The sequence below is a fragment of the Anser anser genome (genome assembly GCF_964211835.1).
Source record: "Anser anser genome assembly, chromosome: 1".
Classification (NCBI taxonomy): Eukaryota; Metazoa; Chordata; class Aves; order Anseriformes; family Anatidae; genus Anser; species Anser anser.
Window position 1 is genome coordinate 126387009 of NC_139720.1, and position 26020 is coordinate 126413028.

The 26020-nt window shown below is 40.3% G+C and overlaps 1 protein-coding gene across 9 annotated transcripts; it reads left to right on the forward strand.

Moving 5' to 3' along the window:
* The first annotated feature begins 1727 nt into the window (after positions 1-1727).
* On the forward strand, positions 1728-25266 carry ACOT9 (acyl-CoA thioesterase 9). Of its 9 annotated transcripts, XM_083836105.1 has the most exons (17): positions 2049-2339; positions 3294-3385; positions 5009-5035; positions 6014-6153; positions 7945-7990; positions 11671-11841; positions 11935-11972; positions 14104-14187; positions 14789-14892; positions 15963-16036; positions 18605-18672; positions 19504-19615; positions 20737-20827; positions 21312-21397; positions 22207-22294; positions 22481-22631; positions 22887-25266. In XM_083836105.1, the coding sequence occupies exons 6-17, from the start codon at positions 11687-11689 to the stop codon at positions 22943-22945; spliced, it is 1110 nt and encodes a 369-aa protein (XP_083692231.1). In that variant the 5' UTR covers positions 2049-2339; positions 3294-3385; positions 5009-5035; positions 6014-6153; positions 7945-7990; positions 11671-11686; the 3' UTR covers positions 22946-25266. The 9 variants fall into 9 exon arrangements, with proteins under 9 accessions (XP_083692234.1, XP_083692228.1, XP_083692232.1 ...); XM_083836108.1 differs by lacking the exons at positions 2049-2339; positions 6014-6153 and adding an exon at positions 1728-1864; XM_083836100.1 differs by lacking the exon at positions 6014-6153 and having other exon boundaries at positions 1864-2339.
* The last annotated feature ends 754 nt before the right edge of the window (positions 25267-26020 follow it).

The window sequence follows — 26020 nt, forward strand, 5'->3', positions numbered from 1 at the left end:
TTCTTTACCGAAAGGGTTATTAAGCATTGGAAGGGGCTGCCCAGGGAAGTGGTTGAGTCACCATCCCTGGAGGTCTTTAAAAGACATTTAGATGTACAGCTTAGTGATATGGTTTAGTGGAGGGCTTGTTAGTGTTAGGGCAGAGGTTGGACTGGGTGATCTTGGAGGTCTCTTCCAGCCTAGATGATTCTGTAATTCTGTAATGCAAAACAGAAGCAAGCAAGCAGTAATTTCTTTTCACGCATGCAGCAGGAACTAGTATTAATAAAAGCATTCAGAATGCTATATATGTTACTGAGGCATGTTTTCCCCACATCCTCAGCAGATGGAAGTGCTGTCTAGTCTCAGGCTACATGAAACAGCCATGCTAGTAGTTCCCCAGGACCCTGTCATGGTGACGTGACTTGACAATTTATCAGAGTTGGGGAACCTCTGCTGGACACTCATACTGTTAACATATTTTTTACTTGCATCTAAATATCTGAATTTCCTCTTGTCTTGGAGACCGGAGGGAAAGGCTCATAGTGGGCAACAGTTTGCTTTCTTCAGTGTTCCACTAATCAAACTCTTCTTTACTTCTGGTATTTTAATTTTTGATTTCCTCCTTCGCTGGAAAGATTCCTCAAATTCCTATATGAATGCCTCTCTCATGCCTCTAAGGTTCACTATTTATAACAAATAAAAGAGAGAAGGATAAGATCTGCTCATTCCACACTAAAATGCAGTGAGTGAATCGTTTTTCGATTACAGTATTAATTGTTCTCAAGTATTTCAATCCAAGTTGTATCTCTTTGTCAAATTTCTGGAGCAAAGTACAGAGAATGCATGTTCCCTTAGTATTCACTGTTGACCTGTTATTTTCCTGACTAGTCTCTGGACAACATTCGGGATTCTCTTTGCATTTTCAGCTTTTTTTTTCCCCTAATATTCAGAATTTGAAATGATGAGTTCAGTTGCTTCCAGTTCACAGTTGCTTATTTTTCAAGCAACTTACAGTAAGAGTTTATCTACAGTAGGCCATACATAGGAAAAATACTCTTTCCTGTCAGAAAAGTAAAGAAATATTGCAGTAGCACTGCTCTGAATTTGGGGCAAATGCAAACTTGTAATAAACATGTAGTAACAGGACGGCGGGGAATGGGCTAAAGTTGCGCCAGGGGAGGTTTAGGTTGGATATTAGGAGGAACTTCTTTACTGAAAGGGTTGTTAGGCATTGGAATGGGCTGCCCAGGGAAGTGGTTGGGTCACCATCCCTGGAGGTCTTTAGGAGACCTTTAGATGTAGCCCTTAGTGATATGGTTTAGTGGAGGACTTGTTAGTGTTAGGGCAGAGGCTGGACTGGGTGATCTTGGAGGTCTCTTCCAGCCTCGATGATTCTGTGATTCTGTGATTAAAATGACATGGATGTCCATGTACTGGAGATGAAAGGATGACCACTTTGGACTGCTGCTATGAGGACATGTTTTAGGTCATTAGGTCATTTAGGTTTTAGGTCATTTATTCCTGTAAGCTGGTACATTGGGATGGTCATTGTAATAGTGCAAGGTGATGAATTTGGGATTTAGACACCTCCCGCTGCATCCACAAACCTCCTGCAGCACCCACACACGCGATAGGGGGTATAACATTATGGAAAGAAATGCTGGGGGTAAGAAATAGCGATAGGGGGTATAAAATTAGGGAAAGAAACGCTGTAATAAGCCACGGCAGGCGTTGATTCAGTCTGTTTTCATTCTGGGAACAGCGGCAGCCCCGCGGGGCGGTGCCGGGGCCTTCCAGCGGCTCGGGGCCTCCCCGAGCCCGGCGCCTGTCGGGCGGGGCCGGGCGGGCGGCGACTCTGTGGTGGCGGAGGAGCGGCCGCACGGTGAGGCCGAGGGCTTCCCCGGGGTCTCGGTGCGGTTTTTTCCCCCCGCACCGCCCCGGCAGCAGGCGGAGGGGCTCCTGCGAGCAGGGCGTGTGCGTGTGGGCAGCCGGGGAGCGCCCGCTGGCACCCCGGGACGGGGGCTGAGGGCCGGGCACACGCCGCGCTCCTCGGGGCGGTGCCCGGAGCCGTGGCCGGGGGTTGTTCTCCGCCAGCCCTCGGGGTGAGGCTCCCTTGCGGCCCTGGGGCTGCCCGGGGGCGCGGCTGGCGGCTGGGCTGCTGCGACGCGCGGTGAGCTGGGGGGCTCGGGGCCGTCCCTTCTGGCTGGGTTGTGGTGCAGCCGGCAGGGCCGGGGGGTGGTCGTCCCCCTGTGCTCTGCCCTGGTGAGGCCACGCTGTGCTGCGTTCTGCCTTGGGACCCTCACTGCAAGGAGGACATCGAGGCGCTGGAGCGTGTCCAGAGAAGGGCTGCGGAGCTGGTGAGGGGCCTGGAGCACAAGTCCTGTGAGGAGCGGCTGAGGGAGCTGGGGGTGTTTAGTCTGGGGAAGAGGAGGCTCAGGGGAGACCTCATTGCTCTCTACAGCTACCTGAAAGGAAGGTGTGGGGAGCTGGGGGTCGGCCTCTCCTCACACATAACTAGTGACAGGACTAGAGGGAGTGGCCTCAAGTTGCTCCAGGGGAGGTTCAGGTTGGAAATGAGGAGACATTTCTTCTCAGGAAGAGCGGTCAGGCACTGGGATGGGTTGCCCAGGGAGGTGGTGGAGTCACCGTCCCTGGGGGTGTTCAAGGAGAGGTTGGACGTGGTGCTTAGGGACATGGTTTAGTGGGTGACGTTGGTAGTAGGGAGGTGGTTGGACCGGATGATCCTGAAGGCTTTTTCCAACCCTAATGATTCTGTGATCCTGCACGTTAGGCTTATTTGGAGTTGCACCCATGCTGACCCATGGGGTGAATGCCAGGGCTAGCTGAATGCACTGTGTTGGAGGCCTTGTGATCCCCATCTGAGGGGGTGCCAGCCAGGTGCCGAAGAAGTGAATGTTTTGGGGTCACGGGTACCTTTTTAGATGTGCACAGCCACCATCTGTGTTAGGATGTCTGTGGTGTAAAAGCTGGTATTCAGTCTGAGCTGGTTGTTCCAGAGCCTCTGAATAGTCAGTGAAAAGAACAGATGCCTCCAGTGAATCATTCTTCCTTCCTGTGTGCAGGTAATGGCAGATGCTGGTTTGAATTTCGTCTGGCTTGAATCGCTGTGTGGATTGGATCTAGTTTGAAAAATCAGGCTGATAATAAGGAGTGGGGTTTCTGAAGTAATCGGTGGCATTCAAAAATAAATTTTAAGGAAATCTTTATGAAAAGATCTTAATCTTTATGAAAATAACTTATTTTCGTGACGTTAAAACTAAAGACACCAAATTCTTCCACTCTGTCTATAGGTTGTGCACCATGTGGAAGCTTCCTTCTTTTCTGGCTCGGACGCTCACTTCTGGGACCAGTGGCTTGCCATTGCTTCCAGATATGGCTGAAGGTAAAGTAATTGGCCGTGCTTCGGAAGAAGATTTAGAAATGTTTCTGAGGAGGTTATTCTTTCAGGTGGTGGCCCTTGATTAGTTGATATGGTTTGCACACATTGCATCTGGGCATGTCCTTGACTGTTTATATCATGTATACGTTTGTACCATTTATACCATAGCTCATGGTATAAATGTTTAGGAAGTATCAGAACATATGTGTTTGGAGATCAAATATGTATAGGTCACTGAATTTACAGGCTTAGTGGCTAGTCTGCTTCTTTAGACTTGGAAGAGTATGTGATTCTTTTTCAGAGGGACAGCTGCTTCTTGAGGAGGCTCTAGATGGAAAGTCAATGCAATACAGAGAGGTGCTGAGGAGCCTGGCTAGAATGGCTGAGAAATAGAGGAACCGAGTGGAAATAATGAGTCATACAGAACTGTTAGGGTGTCACTACTGCTAATTTCATGTAGTGAGAGAAACCTTTTAATCAGATTAGTTTCATGAAAATGCATTTTCTCAGTAGAGCTTTGTGTGGAAAGATTGTTTTAATGCTCTAATAATAATAAACCAGTGTTCCTGTTTCAGAAACTTTAAGAATGTTTTCTTGCATTCTTATCCCATGTACTGAGAAAAGGAGAGCAGAAAAAGAGCTAAAACCAGATACAAATAATTCCTTCATGGAGTTCTGCTTGTTTCTGATGCTTTCTTTTCCCCTCTGTTTCTGAAATAGAACCTCAGGGTTATCCCGTAAAAGAGAAGAAGAAGGTTATTGGTTGTTAGATAGACATTTATCTAGACTATTGAAAAAAAAAAGCTATAGGTTAAAGATAGTTATTTGGGAGGTCAAAGGAGAGAAGCAAGGATACAGGACATTGCATAATTGCAAATGTTACCCTGCTCTTTTATTTGGATGTTTTGTGTTGATGCTATCTGGAAGGCCAGTAAAAGTAGTGGAACCATCCCGGCCTTGCCTCTGTTTCTGTTCTAAGGAATGCTAATATTTCTTGGACTATAATAACTGTAGATATTTGAGATTCTGTTCTAAAATTGCAGCATTTAAATAACATTTTGCAAACTCGTGTTGATTAGTAAACTAATTCACTTTAATTTAGTATACATGCTTTCACAAAACACCAGATACTTATTCTTACTAGCTTTTCACATGCTTCGTCCCAACGGTGGGTCCCAGTTGTGAACGCCCTCAGTTCTTCCATGGTACTCCTAGAGGCACACCGAGTGGATCTTCTGAAGCTTCCTCTGAGTTAACTCATCCTGCTTCATGAAAAATGCTGCAGATAGGCTTTACAAAACTGATAGTGTTTGTCAACAATAAATGGTAGCACCCAGTCTGAAAAAACGTTTGGACTTAGACTGCAAGCAGGTACTATGCAGAGCCAGTAGACGAAGGAACTGGAAAGCTGTGTTTGAAGGAGATGGCTGGCTCAGTTGAAATCACAAAGATACTGGCCATAAACCTTGGCAGTGAGCAAGGACAGGTTGCTTAGAGTTGGTTAAAATTTAGGGACATGTACTTAAATAGAATTTAAGCAGGTGAAATAATCAGGTAACCCCTTAATGGACGTCATTTGCATCATTTCTTGTAATTGTTATCTAACCTGTGTTTTCCACTCCACAGGACACTTACCCATTCATGTGAATAATGGTGTGTTGTGGTAATCTGAACATATTTTAATATTTGCTATAACACTAAACTTACTTAGCTACTGTTTTGCCTTACTTTATTGCTCATGAAAAATGAAAACTTCTTCTTCTCTGTAGACTTGCTTAAAGACCCTTTGCCTTCTTTAATGTTGTGAGTCATGACAAGTGAATGTCTCTGGTCATCTTTGTGGAAATATTGTACTGAATCTTGGATAGCACAGTGTATTTCTGATAGCATGCTGGATAATGCATTTTTAACAGCCTTGTGGGATACAAAATCTCTTACATAGCATCTCCTGCAGTACATAGCTTCATTTTAGACATTTGAATAAAAAAAAAGGCTGTGGTCCAGACACAGTGGATTTCTGCGTCTTTCACTGAAGGCCAGACAAAGCTCTATGCCAGACTGGTGGTAAAACACACCCGCGTGGTCTGCCTGAACCTGGGGAGGCACCAGCACCAGGGGCTGTGGATGGCAGAGATGGATGCAGTGAGCTCCTCCAGCTGCCCTCGTGTCCTTCGTTACCGTACTGCACAGCTCAGATAAACTCAGGCCCTGCTGCTCTGGTTTTAGACCGCAACGCAATGACCTCAGCTGAGAAGTTAGTGTGAAATATGCAGTGTGTCAATGATGGATAAAACCCATTTGCTGGAATTGCTCTGTGTGTCTAAGACATTTGCCAATAAGAAAAAAAGAGAATGCGTGAATTATTATGCTTAATTACTTACGTTTCTGTTATAAAATAATTAAAATCTAGAAAAGCAGTATAATTTTCCCAGGGGAAAGAAAGAGAAGATATACAGGCCTTGAGCCTGTAAAATGGACTAGATTTAGATTGGCAAAATCTTAGAAACACTTTTATACTTTGTCCTTTTATTGTTCAAATGAAAGTTATGTGGTCTCAGCCTGGCAAATGTTTACTTGTATGCCTAAAATCAGAAATATTAAATGGGACTAATGGTATATACATGTTTGCAGGTTTGGACTCGAGGTTTTTCAGAGCTTTTTACGTCTCTAAAGCTGAAATGGAAGATGAACATAGTTTAAACCAAGACAGAGAAAGTGCTGTTTATTCCCCCTCCGTCCCAGCACAGTCTGCACGCTATTGGAAAATCGAGGTTTTGTGTTCTAGAAGCTCTGACAGTGTTTCTGCTAACACTGTGTTAATCAATGCATGCTATGGCATCTTCACAGGTGGAGTGTGAGTAACAGGAAAGTAGTACTTCGTATTATGTAAACAAGCCTGTTGCTTCTTAAGAAAAAAAAAAAAAGAAAAGAGAATCAGATCCCTCTGGCCCTTCCAAAAAAAACGAGCTCTAAAATTTTCAATCAGTTCTTTCTCACTGAATAGTTTTTGTTATTGGAATTAGTAATGGAACTCATCTTATTTCAAAACGTATTTTCAGCTTAATTTCCTAAAGAACCCAGGCCTAAGTAGTTTGTTTTTGTCTTTGTCTGTCTTCTTTTCCCTCTCTTCTTCCAGACTCCTTTGTTGCTTGCTGCCAGCCGAGATAGATAAGCACAAATCCCAAACTGTGTTCCCCCAAGGTTTGTGAAAACCAGCTTCTGAGTCAGAGGTTCGTTAGGGTGCCCGAGTTAGCGCTGCACGTGGGTCAGCCTGTGTTTGATGGCAGTTGGCAAGTACCTGGGGTCTTTGTAGTGGCCACTGTCGTCTTGGCAGAGCCCTGGGCTAACCACAGCTCCTGCCGGTGCTTGGCTGGAGGCCTGGCAAAGCAGAGGTAGGTTTAGAGGGTTGGGAGGGGAGCTGAGGGTTTTGCAGTAGGGGATGAGCAAGGAGGGCTAGAGGGAGGGACATGTGATTTCAGTCCATAGGGAATCAGGCTCTGTTAGCTCCAGGGGTCACAGAACAGCTAGCTGAGTGCTGTGAGTACTCTGACCTGGCATTTAGTTTGTGATGTGCAACGTGTGATGATGTCCCGTAACTTAAAAGTAAAAAGAATCAGCTCATGAGTCACCAGCAGCCCTCTTTCTGTTTGTGTGACACTTTATTTTTGTAACCCTTCCCTGATGTGTCACTATTTTATCCTATTGTTTGGGCCCTCTTTATTAAAAATCTTTGTGAATAAGCAATGAATTCCTGCTATCCAATTCTCAGCTCTATTCTGTTATGAAGTTGGGGATTGTTGCTGCTTGTTTTCGAGTGTTTCCGAGTAGCACATATTCACCTGCCTAACAAAGACAGAATATCTTGGTAGATTTGGTGAGACCCTAGCACATTTAATAGCCCCATCAGGAAAGAGTAGAATAACTGCCTGTGCAGAGCTAGTATTAACTCTGATAGTGCAAACAGTGTGAAAAGCAATTTTACAGGTCTCACTTCAGTGTCTTGATGTTGTGTTCTTTGAGGCTTCTAGAAATTCAGGCTATAAAACCCTCCTGGCAGCAGTCTGTCTGCTGGTGTTACCCGCCCTTCATGTGTAGGTCTAATCAAAACATATTTTTTTTCACTCCCAGCTGTACTGTCCTTTTAATGTTCCTTTTACGACTTTCTGATCTGTGTTATCTCCACTGTTTGTTTGTGGTTAGGCTGAAATATTTTCACATCAGAATTCCTCAATCCGGTCTTGATCTGCTGTCTCTTTCAGTTGTTAATGCAATCAAACGCCTGCGGTGCTAATTAACAAACTCTCTAAATGCATTCTTTATTGGCTGTACAAAATAAGCTACACAATCATGTTACTCAGTCCATTATTGTGATATGCCTACTAACAGCATCAGCGAATTTGGCCAAACTTTTGTTTTTCAGGCTTTTATTTGCATGAATTTGCTTAATTTTTGTTTCTTCTGGGATGAGGATTGTGCCTTTTTGCACCAGGCAACCAACCTCGCATTCTTCCCTTGCCGAACTAAGCTTTGTTTGCTTTGATTTTTTTGTTTGTTTGTTTCAGTGCGAAGCAGATTGAGGGATATAGTGGGAGCATCTACCAACTGGAGGTACAGTGTACATTAAATGTATTTTACTTCATCTGTCAAACATGGAGAGAACTCAGAGCTGTAGCAGAAACGTGAATTCAAACTGAAAAGTAATGCAAAGTCTTGGATTGTTACTTTGTGGATCACAAACTTCTGAGATATTTCTAGCAGATCTTTAGCACCGAGGGAACAAAATACAAGGTCCTGATGCTTACAAGATTCTCTTGTTACCTTGGAACCTGATGGAAGTTTAGGAGCTCTAGGGCCTTACTGGAAACATTGTGTTGCAGTTATCTCTTGATTTATCTGTTGGTGGATTAATCGTGGTCAGATGTATCTCAGGCATTTCTTTTCTCTGCTGGAACTTAATTGTAGATTAATTTACATCTGATTTAAGTCATCTAAATTTTGGCTTATCCAGTTTGCCTACCTCCCCCTCTGTTATCATGGATGAGGCAGAGTTGCCTATAATCCTGCAGTTGTTAACGCTTCTGAGTAAGTCCGTGTAGCGGTCAGGGAGACTTGTGTTGCTGATTGGTCGGCCCCGCATTTATTTTCTTGATGGGTGATTATCTTATGACTGTATTTGATGAGCTCTTGTTACACATTTTGAGGACTGATAAGGAAAGGAAAAGGGGCTTGCCTGGATGGAATGTCTGATATGTCTTGGCCTTCTGAATAGGTTTATCTAAAAGGCATTATAGGCCCGCTAAAGCAAATGCCTGAATCGGGGAAGTTGAGCTTTGTTTAGGAAGACTGGTAACTAAGCATCATGGGGCTTGACATTTTTGTGAGGTCAGCTGGTAAGGAGTCTAGAAGATGACTTTTAAAAAAGCCTTTCCTGCAGCCCATAGCGGCTGGGGAGGAACCATGCCATGTGGAAATACCACCTGAGGAGTGAGGCTTTAGAGGGCCCTGGTCAAACCTGATCTTCCATCCATTTTTTTCCCCGTGTGGTACCGAGTTTAGGTACATTTCTTGTGCTGTAAAAAATGCAACAGAAATGGTTTGCAAGGTACTGTATGCTTTAGCTACCATGAAGAAGTAAAGTCAGGGAGCCCATTGTTGGGAGTGCTTGAGAATGACAGGCTTAATATGGGGGGAGGTTTGGAGAATATGGGTTGTGTAGACTTTGAGAACCCACTTTTATGTTGGACTGACACAGAGTTGATAAATGTGGAGTGTGAACAGCCAGTGCTTTCATCGAGTTAGACCATGGAATGACTAAAGAGGACCGACCCAAGAAAACAGCCTGATAGGGTTGTGAAATGGGAGCTAGGGAAGGACTGTGAGGGCCTGATGCATATGAGAGGGGAGAGATGCGTGTTGGAAGAACACTTTGGGCTATTAATTTTGCTGAAAGGAAACTTTGGTTCATGATTTCTCTTGTAAATGGCAGTGGTGTTTTGTATTAAAAAGTAACACCTTGCTTATAAATGTCTTCTGCTTTTGTACCCATGTGACTAAAACAATGAATTTGCTCATTGCTGATACAGTGCAGTGATTCTTATTATAGGTCTCACATAGGTATTAGATCTAGATTATGGAAGATTTAGACCTTACTGAAGTCAGTAGGAATAACTAATCCACTGAATTAGAAGGCCTGTAAAATTTGTCTGGGGTACAATCTGATGACAGATTTGTGGGATGACTTGCATTACAGTTTAGGCAGAGTTGTAGCCATTTCTGAAACAAATAATGCCATTTCCCAGAATGTTTTGGGCAGTTATTAGTTAGTACTTTGAAATATTGTTACTGTATGACTGATAACTGCAGGATGTAAAAGTACTTGGCCATTGAAAAACGTTATTGCCTTGAACCCAATATTTCTGCATGTTGAAGAGTACATTCTGAAGCCAAAGTGAAGGGTGCTGCTGCTGACCTCAGAGGAGCCAGGATAGGACTGGTGAAAACAGAGTATAGTTGCATTTTTATCGCTTGTTTTCTTTCTGTGTGTTTGTAGACCAATTTTTTATTTACTCTGTGACTGATTTCCCTTAAACCTTGCACTGAAAGCCCTTGAAAGCAAACCTTAAAAAAAAGGCAAATAAAAATACCAAACCACCACCATGAAGGAGCATCACCTTGGACATTGCACCTTTCCTTAGTCATCTAGTATATTCTATTTCTATGCAGTGGCCCAACTTCAAACGTAAACACACTGGAATAGGTTGTTCTCTTTTCATTTTTTCTGAACTCTGCAGTTGTCATGTTGCCGAGATGAGGTAAGCTGTATTTCGTATGTTTATAAACAGTAAAATTTAAAAGAAAGACATTTTCTGCTAAACCTTTACTGTCTTTGATTATGGATTCACACTTCCCCCAGAATTATTTAAGAGCAAAGAGGGAGTATAAATAGTTTAAATGTGACTTTTCTACCCCTCCTCTCCCAAACATAAAAACCAAAGCCAAAAAAGTCATCATCTTAAAGTATGGCTAATACCCAGAATTCATCCAAAGTCAAGACTTAAAGACAAATTTTTGATGATCTTGGTGAAAAGGTTCTTTCTGTTGTTTGTGTTAAGATTTTTTTTCCTCATTAAACAGAGTGGCACTCAAATCACAATGCAGCATGCACGACTGAATGAATGGCACACATTCACTACAAGTTTAAAATTATGTTTGGTTACTTAGTGCATGAGAAGACATAAAACACCACAAAATTGATTAATAGTTGTGCACACTCTTTTACTTTTTGCCTGAACCGTTGCATGCTTAACTTTCATTTATTTAGTGCTTTGTTATTGATTCTAGGGATGTTATGAAATACTTGCTTTATTAGTTAGGTTGCACTTCTAAAGGGAGGGTGCTTTGGAGGAACAGGTAAGAGAGTACGTTGGGCAAGGTTGCTGTTATATATCACAGGTATCTGTGCAAGGAACCACCTTGGAAAGAATTGGAAAGAAGTGACAGTACGTTGGCACTGTCTCCCTTGTGAGATTTGTAACCCCTCTGGACTCATGGTGCTGAAAAAGCAGCTCTGAATTATTGTTCCCTTTTCTCTATTATTTATTTTCACAACTTTCCTGTGTAGCTTTGAGACTACTGGGTAGAAAGGGAAATATGTAGATTAACTTTCCCTTTTTTTGTGTGCCTCTTTTGTGTATGCTGCATGAACTGTAACTGTTGCTGTAAAGGAAGAAGTCATCTGTAGGTGATAGCAATTCTTACCAGATTAGCTCTCTTTGTTGTCAGTGCTAACCAGTACTGTACATCTGCTTTGCTTCTTGAGAGAGATTGTAAATTGACAGTCGTGTAAAATTGACTTTGTAGGAAGAGTTGTAATACAGTAGCTATGAAAGGTGTGAATACACACAAAACGTTATAGGTTAAATTAGGCGTGATCTGAGTGTTCTTTCTTTTTTTTTTCTTTTTTTTTTTTTCCTGTTAAAACTAAGTTGTTTTCAAGGGGAATCATTTTTGTAGCATTCTGAATTGGATAAATTTCATTTGTCTCTTTAGTACAAAGTATGTGCTTGCAACTGGTACACAAAACTATTCAAAACTTTTTGGCAGTAGTGTTCCTTTATCTGATTATGTGCATTTCTCCTTCTTTTCAAGACACACTTACTTTGTCGTATGATCTTTAATTCATTTTTTGTTTTGGTAATTTTCAGTGTGACATCTTTTAGCTAGAGAGAGTTTCAGCTGTCTAATATACTCTTCTCATACTCCAGATGAAGCGTTTCTTTTCTTACTAGGGATCATGTGCAAGCAATGCAGGAAAGAAAAGCTCTTCATACTTTACTGGCAAAACGTCAGGAAGATCTCCCCCCTAGAAGAATGAAAGATAGCTATTTGGAAGTTATTCTGCCTCTAGGAAGTCAACCTCAAATAAGAGAGAAGTATCTGAATGTATACAACAGTGTAAGGTAACAAAGTAAATATATTGCACGTACAGGAAAGTGTTAACTTTAACGTATTTTGGAAGCAGTTATTTAATTGTCAAAAAATGTATCTTACAGGTTTGGAAGGATACTTGAAGATCTTGACAGTTTAGGAGGTAGGTACCTGTGCCCTTGAAAAGAAAACACAAATTGTGCAGAGTGAGTGAGTACCGTTTGAGTACGGATACAGTGTGACCTCAGCAAGGATTGCATCAATGTGCTGTCTCTGAGGGGAATTAAAAAAGATACTGATGCTGAAAGAGGATGAAGTATGAACAGGAACAGCCAGAAGCAAAATGCTAAGCTTCAGCTTCTGCCAGTTTGTAAAGGACCAGCTGTAAGAATAATTATACTCAGTTCCTTCACGAGTTAGCTTTCTAATTTTTTTCTCCTTGTCATTTGTTCATGGTCTTTAAAATATCAAGATCTTTGATTCCTGTTTTGCAGCTAAAATAATTGCTGGGTTGTTAATATGACTTGATGTTTTTCTCTTAAAAGTCCTTGAAAGTGCCCAGAGAAGGGCAACAAAGCGTGGGAATGGCACAAAGCTGTGCCGGGGAGGTTCAGACTGGACATTAGGAAACGTTTCTTTGCCGTCACACACTGAAACAGGCTTATTAGGGAGGTGGTTGCTGTCCGTGCCTGTCAGTGCCCAGGGGCGTTTGGACAATGCCCTCAGTAATAAGCTTAAATTTTTGGTTAACCCTGAAGTGATCAGGTGGTTGGACTCCACAATCTTTGTAGGTCCCTTCCAGCTATTCTGCTCTGTCTTAAAATGTCACCACATGACATCTTTCTTCAGTAAAGTTCTTTAGCTGGTCAGTAGCATTTTGATGGAGGTTTCTCGCAAAAAAATGAGTGCTTGTTAAGGGAAAGGTCTGAGGGAGAAGTACGTATGTAATGGTTCCTTCAGCAGGACAGAAAGACCTTCTGTGGGTCCAGATGGCCAAGAGTGAGGCAGGCAGAGAAACAAGTGAATGCAAGTCACCTGTCTGTGAGGATAGGCAAAAGAGCTAGATGATTTGTATTTTGTACTGGGATATGGAAGATAGGACCTGTCCTAAATTAAAAAAGGAGACTTAAACCTAGTGTCTCATTTCAGTTGATAAATAAGATGAGCCTTTTTTTCATTCTGTGCCTTGCTTAGTTTCTCTGTAGACCTGTGAAGATCTTGGATTTTTCCTGGTAAGAGCAGACAATGTCTTTGCCTTGTTTGTAGTCATACTTGTCTTCAGTCAGTTCTACTGGGGTTATATTATTTTGGGGAAATCAAGATTACACAGTGTTCAGAATGGTGGTAAGCGGTTTTCACAGAAACAAGTACCATTCCACCCTGTTCCCAGCATATCCAATGATCTTGGCATGTGAACGATTGATCAACTTCTAAGTTTTTGTCTTTGGCATTGAGGTTCTGATAAATCCCATTCAGACTATTATTAATTGTATTGATGCCATGACTGATAGGCATAACAGCTTTTAGAATTATGACTCCAGTCATTTTTACTTACATTTCCTGGAAGGACAGAGTTTTTCCTTCTCTGGAAAGTATCTGCACCTAATGAGATGCTTTTGAAACCCTTACTGAGTAAAAATTACTTGAGTACTAGGAAGAAAAATCTTTGCAACATTACTCTTTATTATTGCTCTAAGGAGTCTGTTATTACTCTGAGGAGTCTGTTTACTTGCATATGCCCTCATGAGCAGAGCTAATTAATTTAAGTAATCACTTGGCTAGTAGTGATTACAGTGTGGTAAATACCTCCAACTATGCTTTCATACCTGTAAGGCACAGTTTATCTAATCTGCACCTCTTTAAAGCAATCAGTATCTGAAAACAAGTCTGCAGATAGTACGTATCCTTGAACAACCTGCATGAAATCAAAGTAGGAGGTAGGAAGGGAATGAAGAATCTGAGAGAGTGGGCTACAGGGATAAGGGAACAGATTATGTGGGATTGGAAGGAGTGGAGTGATGGGTTGATTTAAAGCACTCAGTTAAATTTCTCTTTGCAGTAAGTAAATATACATATAGCTGAGACAGCTGCTGAATCACTGTTTTCTTTATAGCAATCCTCTGAATTAAGTACATGAAAATGTGGAAGTCGTGCACTCCTACGCTGTGATATTTCGGTTTGTGTTTTGCAGGTACCTCTCATGCTTCACAAAGATGGTTTTGATCTGCTCTGCTAAAATTCTTGTTAAAATACAAGAGAACTAAATGCTGACTCCGTTTTTGGTCTCTCCACAGTTCTTATTTGCTACACTCACACCAAGCAGGAAACGCAGCCAAGGTCCCCCTTATCGATAGTTACAGCCCTGGTGGATAAAATTAGTAAGTGGCAATTTGATCAGCAGGAATAGTTTCATCTGTTTATCTTACTCATTCGGCAGCTACTGCATTCCCGTCGTTGTTACTGGGGATACCTTCTTCCCTCCCCTGTTGAGTTGCCTTCATGTTGTTTTGGCTTTGACCTCTTAAATACTCTGGCTTTTCGTGAAGGGAGGAGGGGAAGAGGGTTTTGTGGATGCTTTTCGGCATTTCAGATTTCCCTTCCTTTAAAAACACAACTTTTGTGCAGCCTGCACTTCTGTGTTTGGTTTTGTATTAGCATGTGAGTTTCCTAGCTTCATCTTTAAACAGCGTTCTGGTGAAGTTGGACCTTGCTTGTGTCGCATGTTCTGCTGACCACTTCTGTGGGTCTGCCATCCGTCTGCCACATGTGTGCCTGTTCCTTCCTCTTCTGGTTTTAGTGAAAGCAGATAAGGCAGGAACTGCAGGCTAGCAGTGTGGTCCCATACAACAGCTGTCTCTTCTGGGTTGTTTGTGTGCTTTGCTGCTTACACAACACAAAAAGATCTTAGAAGAACCAGTCTTTCTAGTATTAGACGTGAGTGATCCGTCTCCCAGTAACCTCTAACATTTATTCCTGTAGATTTGCACAAGAAGGTTGTACACCCTGATTGTGACATCAAATTCACGGGCAATGTTTCTTGGGTTGGAAAGACCTCAATGGAAGTAAAGATGCACATGCTGCAGGTTAGTTCCGGTGACTTCTGTCTCTCCTACAGCAGTTGCAAGGTGTTTCAGAGTGAATTCTGGATGATGACAATAACAGCCTAAATTACATTTCTAGAATAACCGAGATGACTTCCAGTAGTTTAGGTGCAGCGAGATACGCTGTTGCTAATCCTTCTGTCAAGACGTGCATTTTTCTTAACCAGAATTTTGTAGTTAACTTTGAGATCAGTAATACTCAGAGACAAAATAGGTATCTGTGCTCTGTATCTTTAGAAGCTTCTCTCTGCTTTTGAAAAGTGTTATTTTCCTTGTACCTGTGCATTTTATAGATTTATAAATTTTAATGCTGATATTCAGACTCAGTATTAAATTGTATTTTTTGTGCATATTGTCTACTGCATAGCGTAATTTTTGTAATAAGTTACTAAAGGCTAAATAATAATTGAAAATAAACGGAAGGTGTAACTACTCTACACTGTACAGGAAGCAAAATGAATATTAATTTAATTAAAAATCCCTAATATTTCTAGTGAATACTTACAGTCTGTTGATCAGTTAGCTGAAACATTCAGTAATTTAATTATTTAGAGAAGCAAGGATAGTCTACTTATGTGATAGGAGTGGCTATGAGTCAGGTAAACAGGTAAATATTTTTTGATTCAGTTTGTGTCCTTAAGTGAAGTCTCTGATGTAGAAGATAATGTTACAGCTTTGTTGTCTGAACTGCCTCCCAGTGCTGACAGTGGTGCCAATTTGGTATTAGTTATAAAATTGTTTAGGCATTTCTCAGAATAAAGAGTAAGTGGGCATTTTACAGTTTTATTTTATATTTTTCCCTAGCTGAAAATAGTAGTTAACTAGCGTTCCTCTGCTTAATGGTTTTGTTGCAGAATTCCTGAAAATGGAGTTTTAAGCTGTGTTCTTTCCTTCTGTTCAGCCTACTGTGGGAGATCTTAGAAGGGATGATAAAATGAAAGTAAACATTGCGATAATTATATGATTGTGTAGGGGATACCAACTGAATAGCTCGCTAAGCGCTTTTTATGATTTTTGAGTTTAAAGGTACAATTGTTTCCTGTCTCTCTCAGTTGCACGACGGTGATTACTGCCCTGTGTTAGATGCAACCTTTGTCATGGTGGCCCGGGACCCAGAAAACAAACGGTAATTTGTAGGACAAGGAAATAGTCTTCAGGCTCCTGTTGTGGTGAAAGTGGCAAATGTGGCAGCTATGTATGTGTGCAGCTGTATGGTGTGGGTTATAAATGAATTGTATAGTTGACGTTTTCTGTTGGCAAATGTTACTTCCCTGGGGCAAGCATCAGAGCTTTGAGTTCAGGAGTCAAATGATACCAGGCATTGCTGTTAGTCTTTGGATCTGTCCCTTTTCCGTAACAGATTTCCCTGCGTTTGGATGACTGGCCTGATGAACAAAGAAGTAAAACAGTGGACTACAAACCCATGTGCGTTGTACAGTAGCTGTTAAAATTGATTGCTTTCTTGCCCTAAAAAAAAAACAGAAAGATTGAGTCTCAATGGTTCAGAATCACAGAATAGCTTAGGTTGGCAGGGACCTCTGGAGGTCATCTAGTCCAACCCCCCTGCTCAAGCAGGGACACCCAGAGCAGGTTCCCCATGAGCACATCCAGGGGGTTTTTGAACACACTCTGTGCCAGTGCTCTGTCACCCGCACAGAGCAAAAGTGCTCCCTGATGTTCAGGTGAACCTCTTGTGTACCAGTTTGTGCCCATGGGCTTTTGTCCTAGCATTGGCACCACTGAAAATAGCATGGATCCATCCTCTTCTCACCCTCCTTTCAGGTAGGTTAAATAGCCTTTGAGTGTAATAGTATCATTAATTCTGTAATTCGTTATGGTAGGTGTTGTCAGAATACTTCAACCTAAATTATATAAAAATTTATGTAAAAAAAACACGGACCTGCTGAGTATTCTCACAAAACAAAACAAAGAGAAAAGTATATAAAAAACAAACAAACAAACCAAACCAAAACAAAAACCCTTCTGGTTTCACCCTTTCTGTAATATTCAGTCATTAAACAGACTGCTCAGTTTCAGTTTTGGTTTATGTGACTCCAATACTAGAAAAATCAACTATATTTCTTAGATCTTGTATTTCTTACACCTTGTGTAGCCTGCAGAAGTAATAAACCATTTTCTGTTTCTGACTAGTTTAAATAATCGCATTTATTTAATGAAGAAGGATATTTATTGGAAGGATTTTGCTTGACATAATTATTTAATCCTGATAACATTATAAGTAGTTATTAGTATGGTTTTCTGTATCAGATTTGTGTTATTTTTAGATTCTATTAGTGTATTTATACATTAAAAAAAACACATATATATACTTAATTTTATGGTTCCCCCTCTTTTTTTCCCCCCTAAAATTTCAAAAATGGCATTATACACTAGTAGACTGACTAATGTAGTAAAACAAACAAACAATAGTACTCCAAGCAACTATCCAAGGCAGTATTTTTATTCTGCTTTACAAACGGGCTAGGGACAGCTGAGGAGATATGCTGTCTGCATAAGTCCATGTAGATAAGACTTCACACAGACTTTAGTATCTGTTCTTCGAGCCAGCTAACCACAAACCCGGTGTGTTCTGGAACTATTCTGTGTGAGGTAGAAACCTTTCAGAGAGGTACAGGGTATATTAGATTGGGTATAGTGCCCCTAAATCTGGTTGTATGGCTTTTGGACCATAAAAAACTTGCGTCTCAGGGGCTTGGACAGGATAGCTAATGGAGATGCATCCTGAGCTGAAGAGAGGGAGAATGAGCTGTGCAATAGTGCTGGAGCTGGTGTGTCTTGAAAATCCAGAGTTCTAGCAAACAAGGGAAAAGAGCAGGCTGTTCCGAGTGAAAGGTCTCTTTGTATGCTTCTTGTTACCAGCCCAAATAAAGCCTGAGGACAGAGGTGAATTGCTTAGCAGATTTACATATTTGTGTGTGTATGAATGTGTATATATGTGTGTTTATTTGCATATATATCTTGTTTTGAGTATTTGTATAAGCGTTTAAAATATAAAAATAATCTGTGGAAATCATGAGGAACAATGGGTCTTGAAAATAAGCATTTGCCCTGGCTTGTGAGAAGAAATAACTAAGTTTTATGCAGTTTTGTTAGAGTAAATTTATTTGTGCAGTTAAGTAAATGTATGAATTGGGACTCAAGGCAGCCTTGTATCATCTTCTTTGATAAGTGGCGTATGTGGTAAACAGCTTTTGGCTGTTGATAAGGCTGTCATGGGAACATGTAGATTGTAAGAACGCTCGCTAGCTACAGCACTGTGCTCTTTCTATTCCAGAAGGAAGGCTGCTGTTCAAGTTTTGTGTATCTATTTTAGACTATCCTAGATCACCACTTCTTCATTTGCCGAGTTTCTAAATAGCTTTCTGCTTTAATGATCTCCATGTAATCTATGGGTACAGATTTAGCTCTTTATGAAGCACAGATGTGTCAATTATTTTTTCTTAATTGTACTAGATTGTGGTTGGATAGCTTCAGTTCTGAAGAGGCGGTTAATTAAGCAAGTGTGATATTCTGTTGGCAGCTGTCAATTATGAAATAATGTATTTATTTCTATGATGTAATCTGAAGGATGTCTTTTAATCTTGTGTAGTGTGTATGTAAGCAAAAATGAAACACAGTGTATTTACAGGACAAATTCTTGTAAAGTTTGTAATTTACAAATCTCTGTCCATAGGCCGGCATTTGTTAATCCACTCATTCCTGAGAGCCCTGAGGAAGAAGAAATCTTCAAGCAAGGGGAAAGTATGTCACATGTTGATGTAGTGCTTAGTGACATGGTTTAATGGTGGACTTGGCAGTGCTAGGTTAAAGGTTGGACCAAATGGCCTTAGAGGTCTCTTCCAACCTAAATGATTCTGTATTTTCTGGTAGCATGCAAGTCTGCCTTAGTTTCAAGTTAGTAGCTGGAAGGAAGTAGACTTCAGAAGTTCTCCTACTTAGAAATGGTCCTCATTTGTTCAAAAGCAGATTTTTGTCATGTCTTGTATGTCAATATTGCTAAGAGTTTAAAAGCCTGCTCTCACATTCTTGGAAACTCTTTGGCTAAACCGACAGGCACTCCACGTCAGTACTGAGTACTGAAAATGAAGGGGAGAGCAGAAGAAATAGCATAGCTTTGTTTCCTTTTGTTTCAAGCTGGAATTTCGAAGTGGAGAATTAATAAGAAACATTAAAGTTTGAATAAACTGAACAAAAGATATTTTAAGTTAAAATTTCAATCATTATGGCCTATGGCAGTGAATTTATAAATTTGCATTCTTGTACCATTGACAAAACCTGAAGAAGGTTGCTATTTAGTGATTCTTGCTTGATATGTTTTTTCTGTACTTCAAGGGGAATACGTAAGTTTCCTGTAAGGGGACTGGGTGTCAGCATAATTGGGTCTTTATCTTTTTTCTTAGATGCAGTCAGTTCTAAAAGCCAAATTTGTTTGAGTTAGGACTGTCAAGCTCTAGCTTTTAACTTAACAGAGGAAAAAAAAAGGAGTCAGTTGATTCCAGATTCAAATCGTCAGAGCCAAATCAACTGTTTTTTTTTCCTTTGAACTCTAACATACTTTTTTTTTCTACTTAGTGAACAAGTTAAAGAGGATTGATTTCAGCACTGCTTCCTTACTGAAAATGGCTCCCACTGCAGAAGAAAGAAACATTGTTCATGACATATTCCTGAATACATTGGACACAAGGCAAGAAAGGGAGGGATGGAGGAGAAATGGAGTCTTGAGGAAGAAAATTAATGTGCGTTTTGAGTGGGCTCTTAGAGGGCATACTGGCATAAAGGCACATGTTTTGTTTTCCCATTTTTCAATTTAAACTCTGGGTCATTTTACTTGAAATACAGGTACAAACTTTGACGTGTCATCTGTGCCTCTTAAGAGTCTTTCATCATTCAGGAGTGTTAGCTCTGCCAAGATGATGAAAGTGTTAGCACAAAGAGCTTCTGAGTAAGATGTTAGGAATAATCCCGGGGAAAAAGGTTAATGATGTTTAACCAAATAAGGGAATGCAATGGTTTTGCAGCTGTGTGGTTTACACAATATAAGAGTTTTCTGCCAGGTAGGTAGAAGAAAGCCTGTGAGGGCTGGAATCGGCCATATTTTGATCAGGTAACTTAGTGTGTTTTAGGAATAATTCTGGGCAACATTAGTTGGGAGAGACTAGTGTTGTCACACTTCTCTTATAGTTCAGATTTCTGTGAAATCATCCAGTGCCGAGGGTTGTCAAGCAATGTTTAATAACATTAGCATGTTGTTGTGTTTGTGGATGATTTCTTTGCCTCACTAACCTTACACAGTTGTTATTTTCAAAGCTGTTCACCAAAGTGAGACTTACCTTCCATTAAAAATAACAGAGGTGTTTTGTACACAGTCTGCCTGGGTTTGAAAACCTCAGACTGTCTGTATGTTTGATGTTGAATTATTCTGTTAGCTCATTATGTGCTTTTAATTTATACTCTGATTTAATAAATAGTGTAAGGCTTTTCTGGGAAAGTGTGTATTTTGTGGATGTGGCTTATCTTTTCTTTCATGTACCTTTCTCAAGTTGAGATTGTTCCTTCAAAGGAGTTTGGACATTAGCAGAAGTTTCTGAAAGAAATGTAGACTTCGTAGATTTATTATTGCAATCATAAGTATCTCTTTAGATACAGCTTCAGGCTCAGTTGCAGCAGCTTTCAGTGACATCATTCCTGGATGGTGGCTTGTTTGGTTTTGATTTTTCTATTTTTTGTGTTTGTCTGCATTTACTTCTTTTGCATTTCTGACCTGTTGAAATCTGCTCATGTAAAGTTTTTTTGTTTCCTTCATAGGACAGTAAGTTTTCGGAGTCGTGTATTACCGCCCAATTCAGTCTGGATGGAAGATGCAAAGCTAAAAGGCCTACAGATTTGCCATCCTCAGGTATTTTGAAAAATATGAGTAAACTACAGAAACGGCTACTGAATTATGAGTTGTCTTTTAAGACTAGTTAATACATTATTTTGGTTAGGTCCTGCAGTCCTTGCAATGTATTTAGATCTTAGTTTCTTTTGCTATTTTTCTGTTAATGGAATAGAAAATCTGTTTCTATTTGGATTGCCACTGCGAAATAGGAAAGAAAGTAATGAGAAGTCTTCTATGACTGCTTATTTTGTTTAAATAAATTAATTTGTAAATTATTTAATTTGGGCTTCCAGTTTATGACGCAGTCTAGAGTTTTATCAAATGAGTCAGTTGAGTGCCTATTAAGTAAAGGTTCCTCAGCCATTTGGACTTTTGCATGCCTTTATACATCAGATGCTCGGAGTTCTGTTAAATGCTGTGAACTGAAGCGCAGACTTTAACACAATGCTTTGAGAAGATCATACGTGATGCAGCAGTCTGAGTTTTCTGTTTCTACATGCAGGAGCGCAACATCTTCAATAGGATCTTTGGGGGTTTTCTAATGAGAAAGGCATTTGAACTGGGATGGGCAACTGCTTGCAGCTGTGGGTGAGTTGCAGACTTTTTATGTGTATAAAATCTAGAACATTGAGCATGTATGGATAGGTCAGGAAACCATGCTAGCCAACCTAATGACAATACAAGTAGAAAAGACCTACATGTTCAAGAGGAGGATGCTGCACTGTTATTTCACAGCACTATTTTACTTAGAGCACCTGTCATATTTGCAGGGATTTGCATCATGCTCCTTGGAGCTTGTTTTTTAAATACTAAACATAGGGATAGAAACGGAATCTTTTGTCTGTTTTGTTCTATCTTGCTAAGCTACTGAGACTGACTTTGAAGATATGGTTTTTTTCCTAAATGTATAAAATAAATGTTCTCCTAAATAAATACTACATCTTATAATTATGTACTCAAGAGGAATGGTTTCTGAACAACTTCTAATAACTACTTGTGCTTAGAAAGTGTGACTGTTCATCACCCAGCAAAGATCTACGCCTGAGTGTAATGGAGCATGTGTAGCCTAATAGAAAGGTGCCTCATGTCAGTGCTTGGAAAACCAAGGCCTAAGCAATGGTGGCATGAAGTATGCCTAGCCAGTGTAAGTCATAAGATACAATGATGATGCAGTAGCGTAATCTTAAAGAATGTCTGTTTTTATGTGTGAAAGAGGTTTCCTCCTCTTATTTTTATCTTGGGTGATGGCATAATTCTTTAGCACTTCCTGTGACCTGCATTTAAATAAGAGATTTATTTTCTAGTAACCCATCATTGAAATGCTGGAAAGGAAATAGTTTAAATTTCTCCAAATACACTAATTGTTCTTGAGAAGAAATTCCTTTTTTCTTTCTCAGGGGTTCCAGGCCTTTTATTGTATCTGTTGATGATATCATGTTTCAGAGGCCAGTTGAAGTTGGATCTCTATTATTGCTTTCTGGACAGGTAGGAGTTTATTTTTCTTTGAAGAGCAGAAAAACGTACCCTTCCTGTTATCACTGTTAATCACTGATAACGAACTGTGCATTATGAATGTGTATGACTTTTCTTGTTAAACACTAAAATTGTCTGTTAGAGTTTTTCAGTGCCAGTGATGAAGTATGAACTGTAACTCCTTTCCTAACTGTGCAGGTCTGTTACACGGAGAAAAACTACATCCAGGTTCGAGTGCACAGTGAGGTGTATGATGCAGATACTAGAGAGCACCACACAACCAACATCTTCCATTTTACGTTTATATCAGAAAACGAGGTCCCACGTGTTGTCCCCAAAACATACGGAGGCAAGTACCCAGTTAATGCATTGCCATTGAAACTGTGGGAAGGAACACTTCCTTTCTGTTGAAACGTTTGTCATTTTAATAGATGAACTATTGGCATTTGAATATTTTAACAGGATTTTGTGGCAAAGCACATTTATTTTATGCTGTGATGACAATGTGGATTGCTTCTTCATCTTACCATTCTGTGTAGTTAGTTGCCCAATACTGATACTAAGTTGTAAATGTGTTTTTTATCTTTTCTTCACCTAATTTCAGAGTCCATGTTGTATTTAGACGGGAAGCGACACTTTGCTGCAACCATGAAAGAAATCTGAGAGGCACTGAGTGCTGCACCAGCAGTATATCAGCATGCTGTCTTAGAATGAATGAGTCATCACCAAGGATGGCTAACAAACAAGTGCTCTCAATACTAAACCAAAATAAAAAAAAACAACCCCCCCCTTTTTAGTACTATTTATGTATTTGCATATAAGTGGATTTTTTATTCTCCGCTACTAGGATTTCTTGAAATTTCCTTTGCCACACCAATTCTGTTAGGAAATGAGGCTGAAAAAATACAATCATACTTTGCTTTGAGAGATCTTGTTACATCCCCCCCCTTGCTGTCTTGTCACCATCTGCCTGTTTTCCCTTGGTAGCTTCCCTTTGTGCTTCTCTGACAACGGATAGAAGTTCTATCAGAAAAATGTGTGCAATAAGTAGATACAGATGAAGCCATTGAACCTGTATTCTCATGTAAATTAGGTTTAGGGTCTTGTTTTTCAAGAAGGACACGGGCATCTGGGTTGCAACAGAAACTCAGAAGTTATTAGTGTGCACAGTGTACATGCAGGTATTTTCCATCATTTTGGATTTTACGAGGTTGTTGCAGCTTCTTTTTTATATGGTTTCACGTTCACTTGGTAGACTTTTTTTGCAATGATGTGAGGTTGCTAGATGGTCTGTTCTGACATTGTAGGCACACAGCCAGCCCTGACAGCCTCTTCTAATTTTTTTGTTCGCTGCTGTAACTGCACGCTAGCTCCTGAATGAGTAATTTCTTGTAGCGTATGGAGTAGTGATCTGAGTGGTGAAATTTTGTAAGACTGGGAAATGGTATTGTAGAGCAGAACTGGGAGCAGAGAAGGAAAATGCTGCTAAAATGGTAATGGTTATGTTTGGTTTGTGCAGGAATTAAGGGCCCAGAGGATCTGTGCTGAGCAGCTCCTGAGTCAGGTGCTGAGAGTTTTTTTTTTTTTATTGGACTGAGCGGTGGAGATGACATCCTCCACAGCTGGGTTATTTGTGTGGTTACTCACACTTCACTACAGTCTACTGAGGACTGCACAGCTTTTAAAGTTGTTGAGTTTACCTATGAAGGATGGAGCAACTGAGCACCACAGAATGGACACCAAAGTGGACATAACTGTGGTATGTAAGTAGCAGGAAGAAAGTAGTTGATACTGAAGTGCTTCTGATGTAGTGGAGAAAGCTTTCATCTGCAATATCTGGCAGATTGAGCCCAACATACTGAAATTAGGAGGATGAGTGGATGGAAAGCATCAGCTTTTAGCAGTGGGGATGATGGGTCACAAGCACAAAACGTGGCCTTGGATACCTTCAAATCAAGACTGATGTTCTGTGTGAGCAAGGAGGACACCTAAACTGGAGTAGTTGGGCTCCATGGCAGGTTAAATGGATGAACTGTGGTGTTTTATGATCCAGGAGAATAGACTTATCTGTCCCTTCTAAGTTTAAAGTTTGTGAAATCAGGAAGCACTGGGTAAAAGTGGTGTGACAGCACAGATGCACGAAATGAGTTGATAAAACAGGGTGTTGAGATTTTTATTTCAGAGTAAAAAAGTTTAAAAAATTAATGTTTAGAAGCAACTTTATTTTTGCTGGAAGGATAGTGTGAGGTTCATGGCTCCTGAAAGCTGACTGTTACTCCTGTAAAGAGACTGAATGTTACAACCACTAGCATGTAACACATTGGCCTTTCTAAGAATTTGCTGCCTGTATTTGTAGGTTAGGCAGCTCTCCAGTGCAGGAACAGGGTTGTTACCTGATCCAGATGGGATTAATGCATTGCAGAGAGATCAAGCTTCCAGATCCCGACATAGTTTCTCCCTTCGGTTACACTCTGTTGCTGATTCAGCTGTTTTTAGTCATTTTCTGTAATGGTTAATGCCGCTCTGGGTATGTATTATATTTTCTGTTTTCTTTACTTTTAAAACTCTTTTGAAGCTGAATATACTTGACTGACCAAACAAATAAAGAACTGAAAATCTATCCCAGCTTTTTATATGTATCAATATTTAAATATGAATTTGTCATAATTTCTAAATTCAGCCTTCGGAAGGGGGTGGGAGAAAAAGGTTATAGGGTAGGGAGCAAGGCTTGACATCAAAACCTCTGGATGCAGTGAAGAAAACAAATCCCACAAATGAAGTTGCTTAAAAGAACTATCTCATGAATGAAGATGCTTGAGAGAATTGCTGTGTTTTTGTACTTCATGATAATGTAATCACGTACCACAATTGCAGTAGTTATAGAAATGTATCTACAGTCATGCAGAACCTCTGTGTTTATATATACAAATATATATATATGTATATTACATCTTTTACATATAGTAATAAATACACAAAGAATTTGTGTCGCCTATTTTTTGTCTGGGACAAGAACTCCAAGCTGTCACCATCTTTGATAATAGGTAAATGAATCTTTGTCCAAGGAATATTATTTATACATGTGTCTATGTACGTTTGTGAGAGATAAAAACTACTTATTCTTAGATCTCACATTGAGAATAGAAATATTTTACTGTAGTAATTAATGCTGAGTTTGTATTGTAACTTAATGACCAACGCCTCAGTGCTGTGATGAATCATTACCACTCAAGCCTAGAGTTATTAATAGAAAATCTTTTTATTTATAGTGAACATATCTGTGTAACTGGCTGTAGCTCTGTAATGGAAATGTTTCTCTGCCATCGTGTCATGGAGTACAGCAAGGAGGAGATCTGTAGTAGCTGGATTGCCTCCCCTGGCCCTCTCAGTTGTTGCTGATGTAAAAGAGCTCTGGGATTGACTGAGCTCAGTGCCTGAAAAAGAACTTTGTTTTAAATGTCTCTATTTTCCCATTTTTCCCATGTTTTAAAAAAAAAAGCCTGAAGTTATTTACTCAAACTCACCCTAACAGCTTCTGGTAGTCCCTCTTCAAATATTCACGATACTTTTGCAACTAAATCATGGAAGAAACTTGCTGGCACAGCATAGCCAGGGAGTGAGGGTTTTAGTTCAGAAACATTCTCTAAAATTACTGCGTATTTAATTGGTTTTACTGTATGTTCACTCTTTGTCTGCTGACAGGCTTGTTTGACTGTCAGTGCTCTGCTGAATGAATTT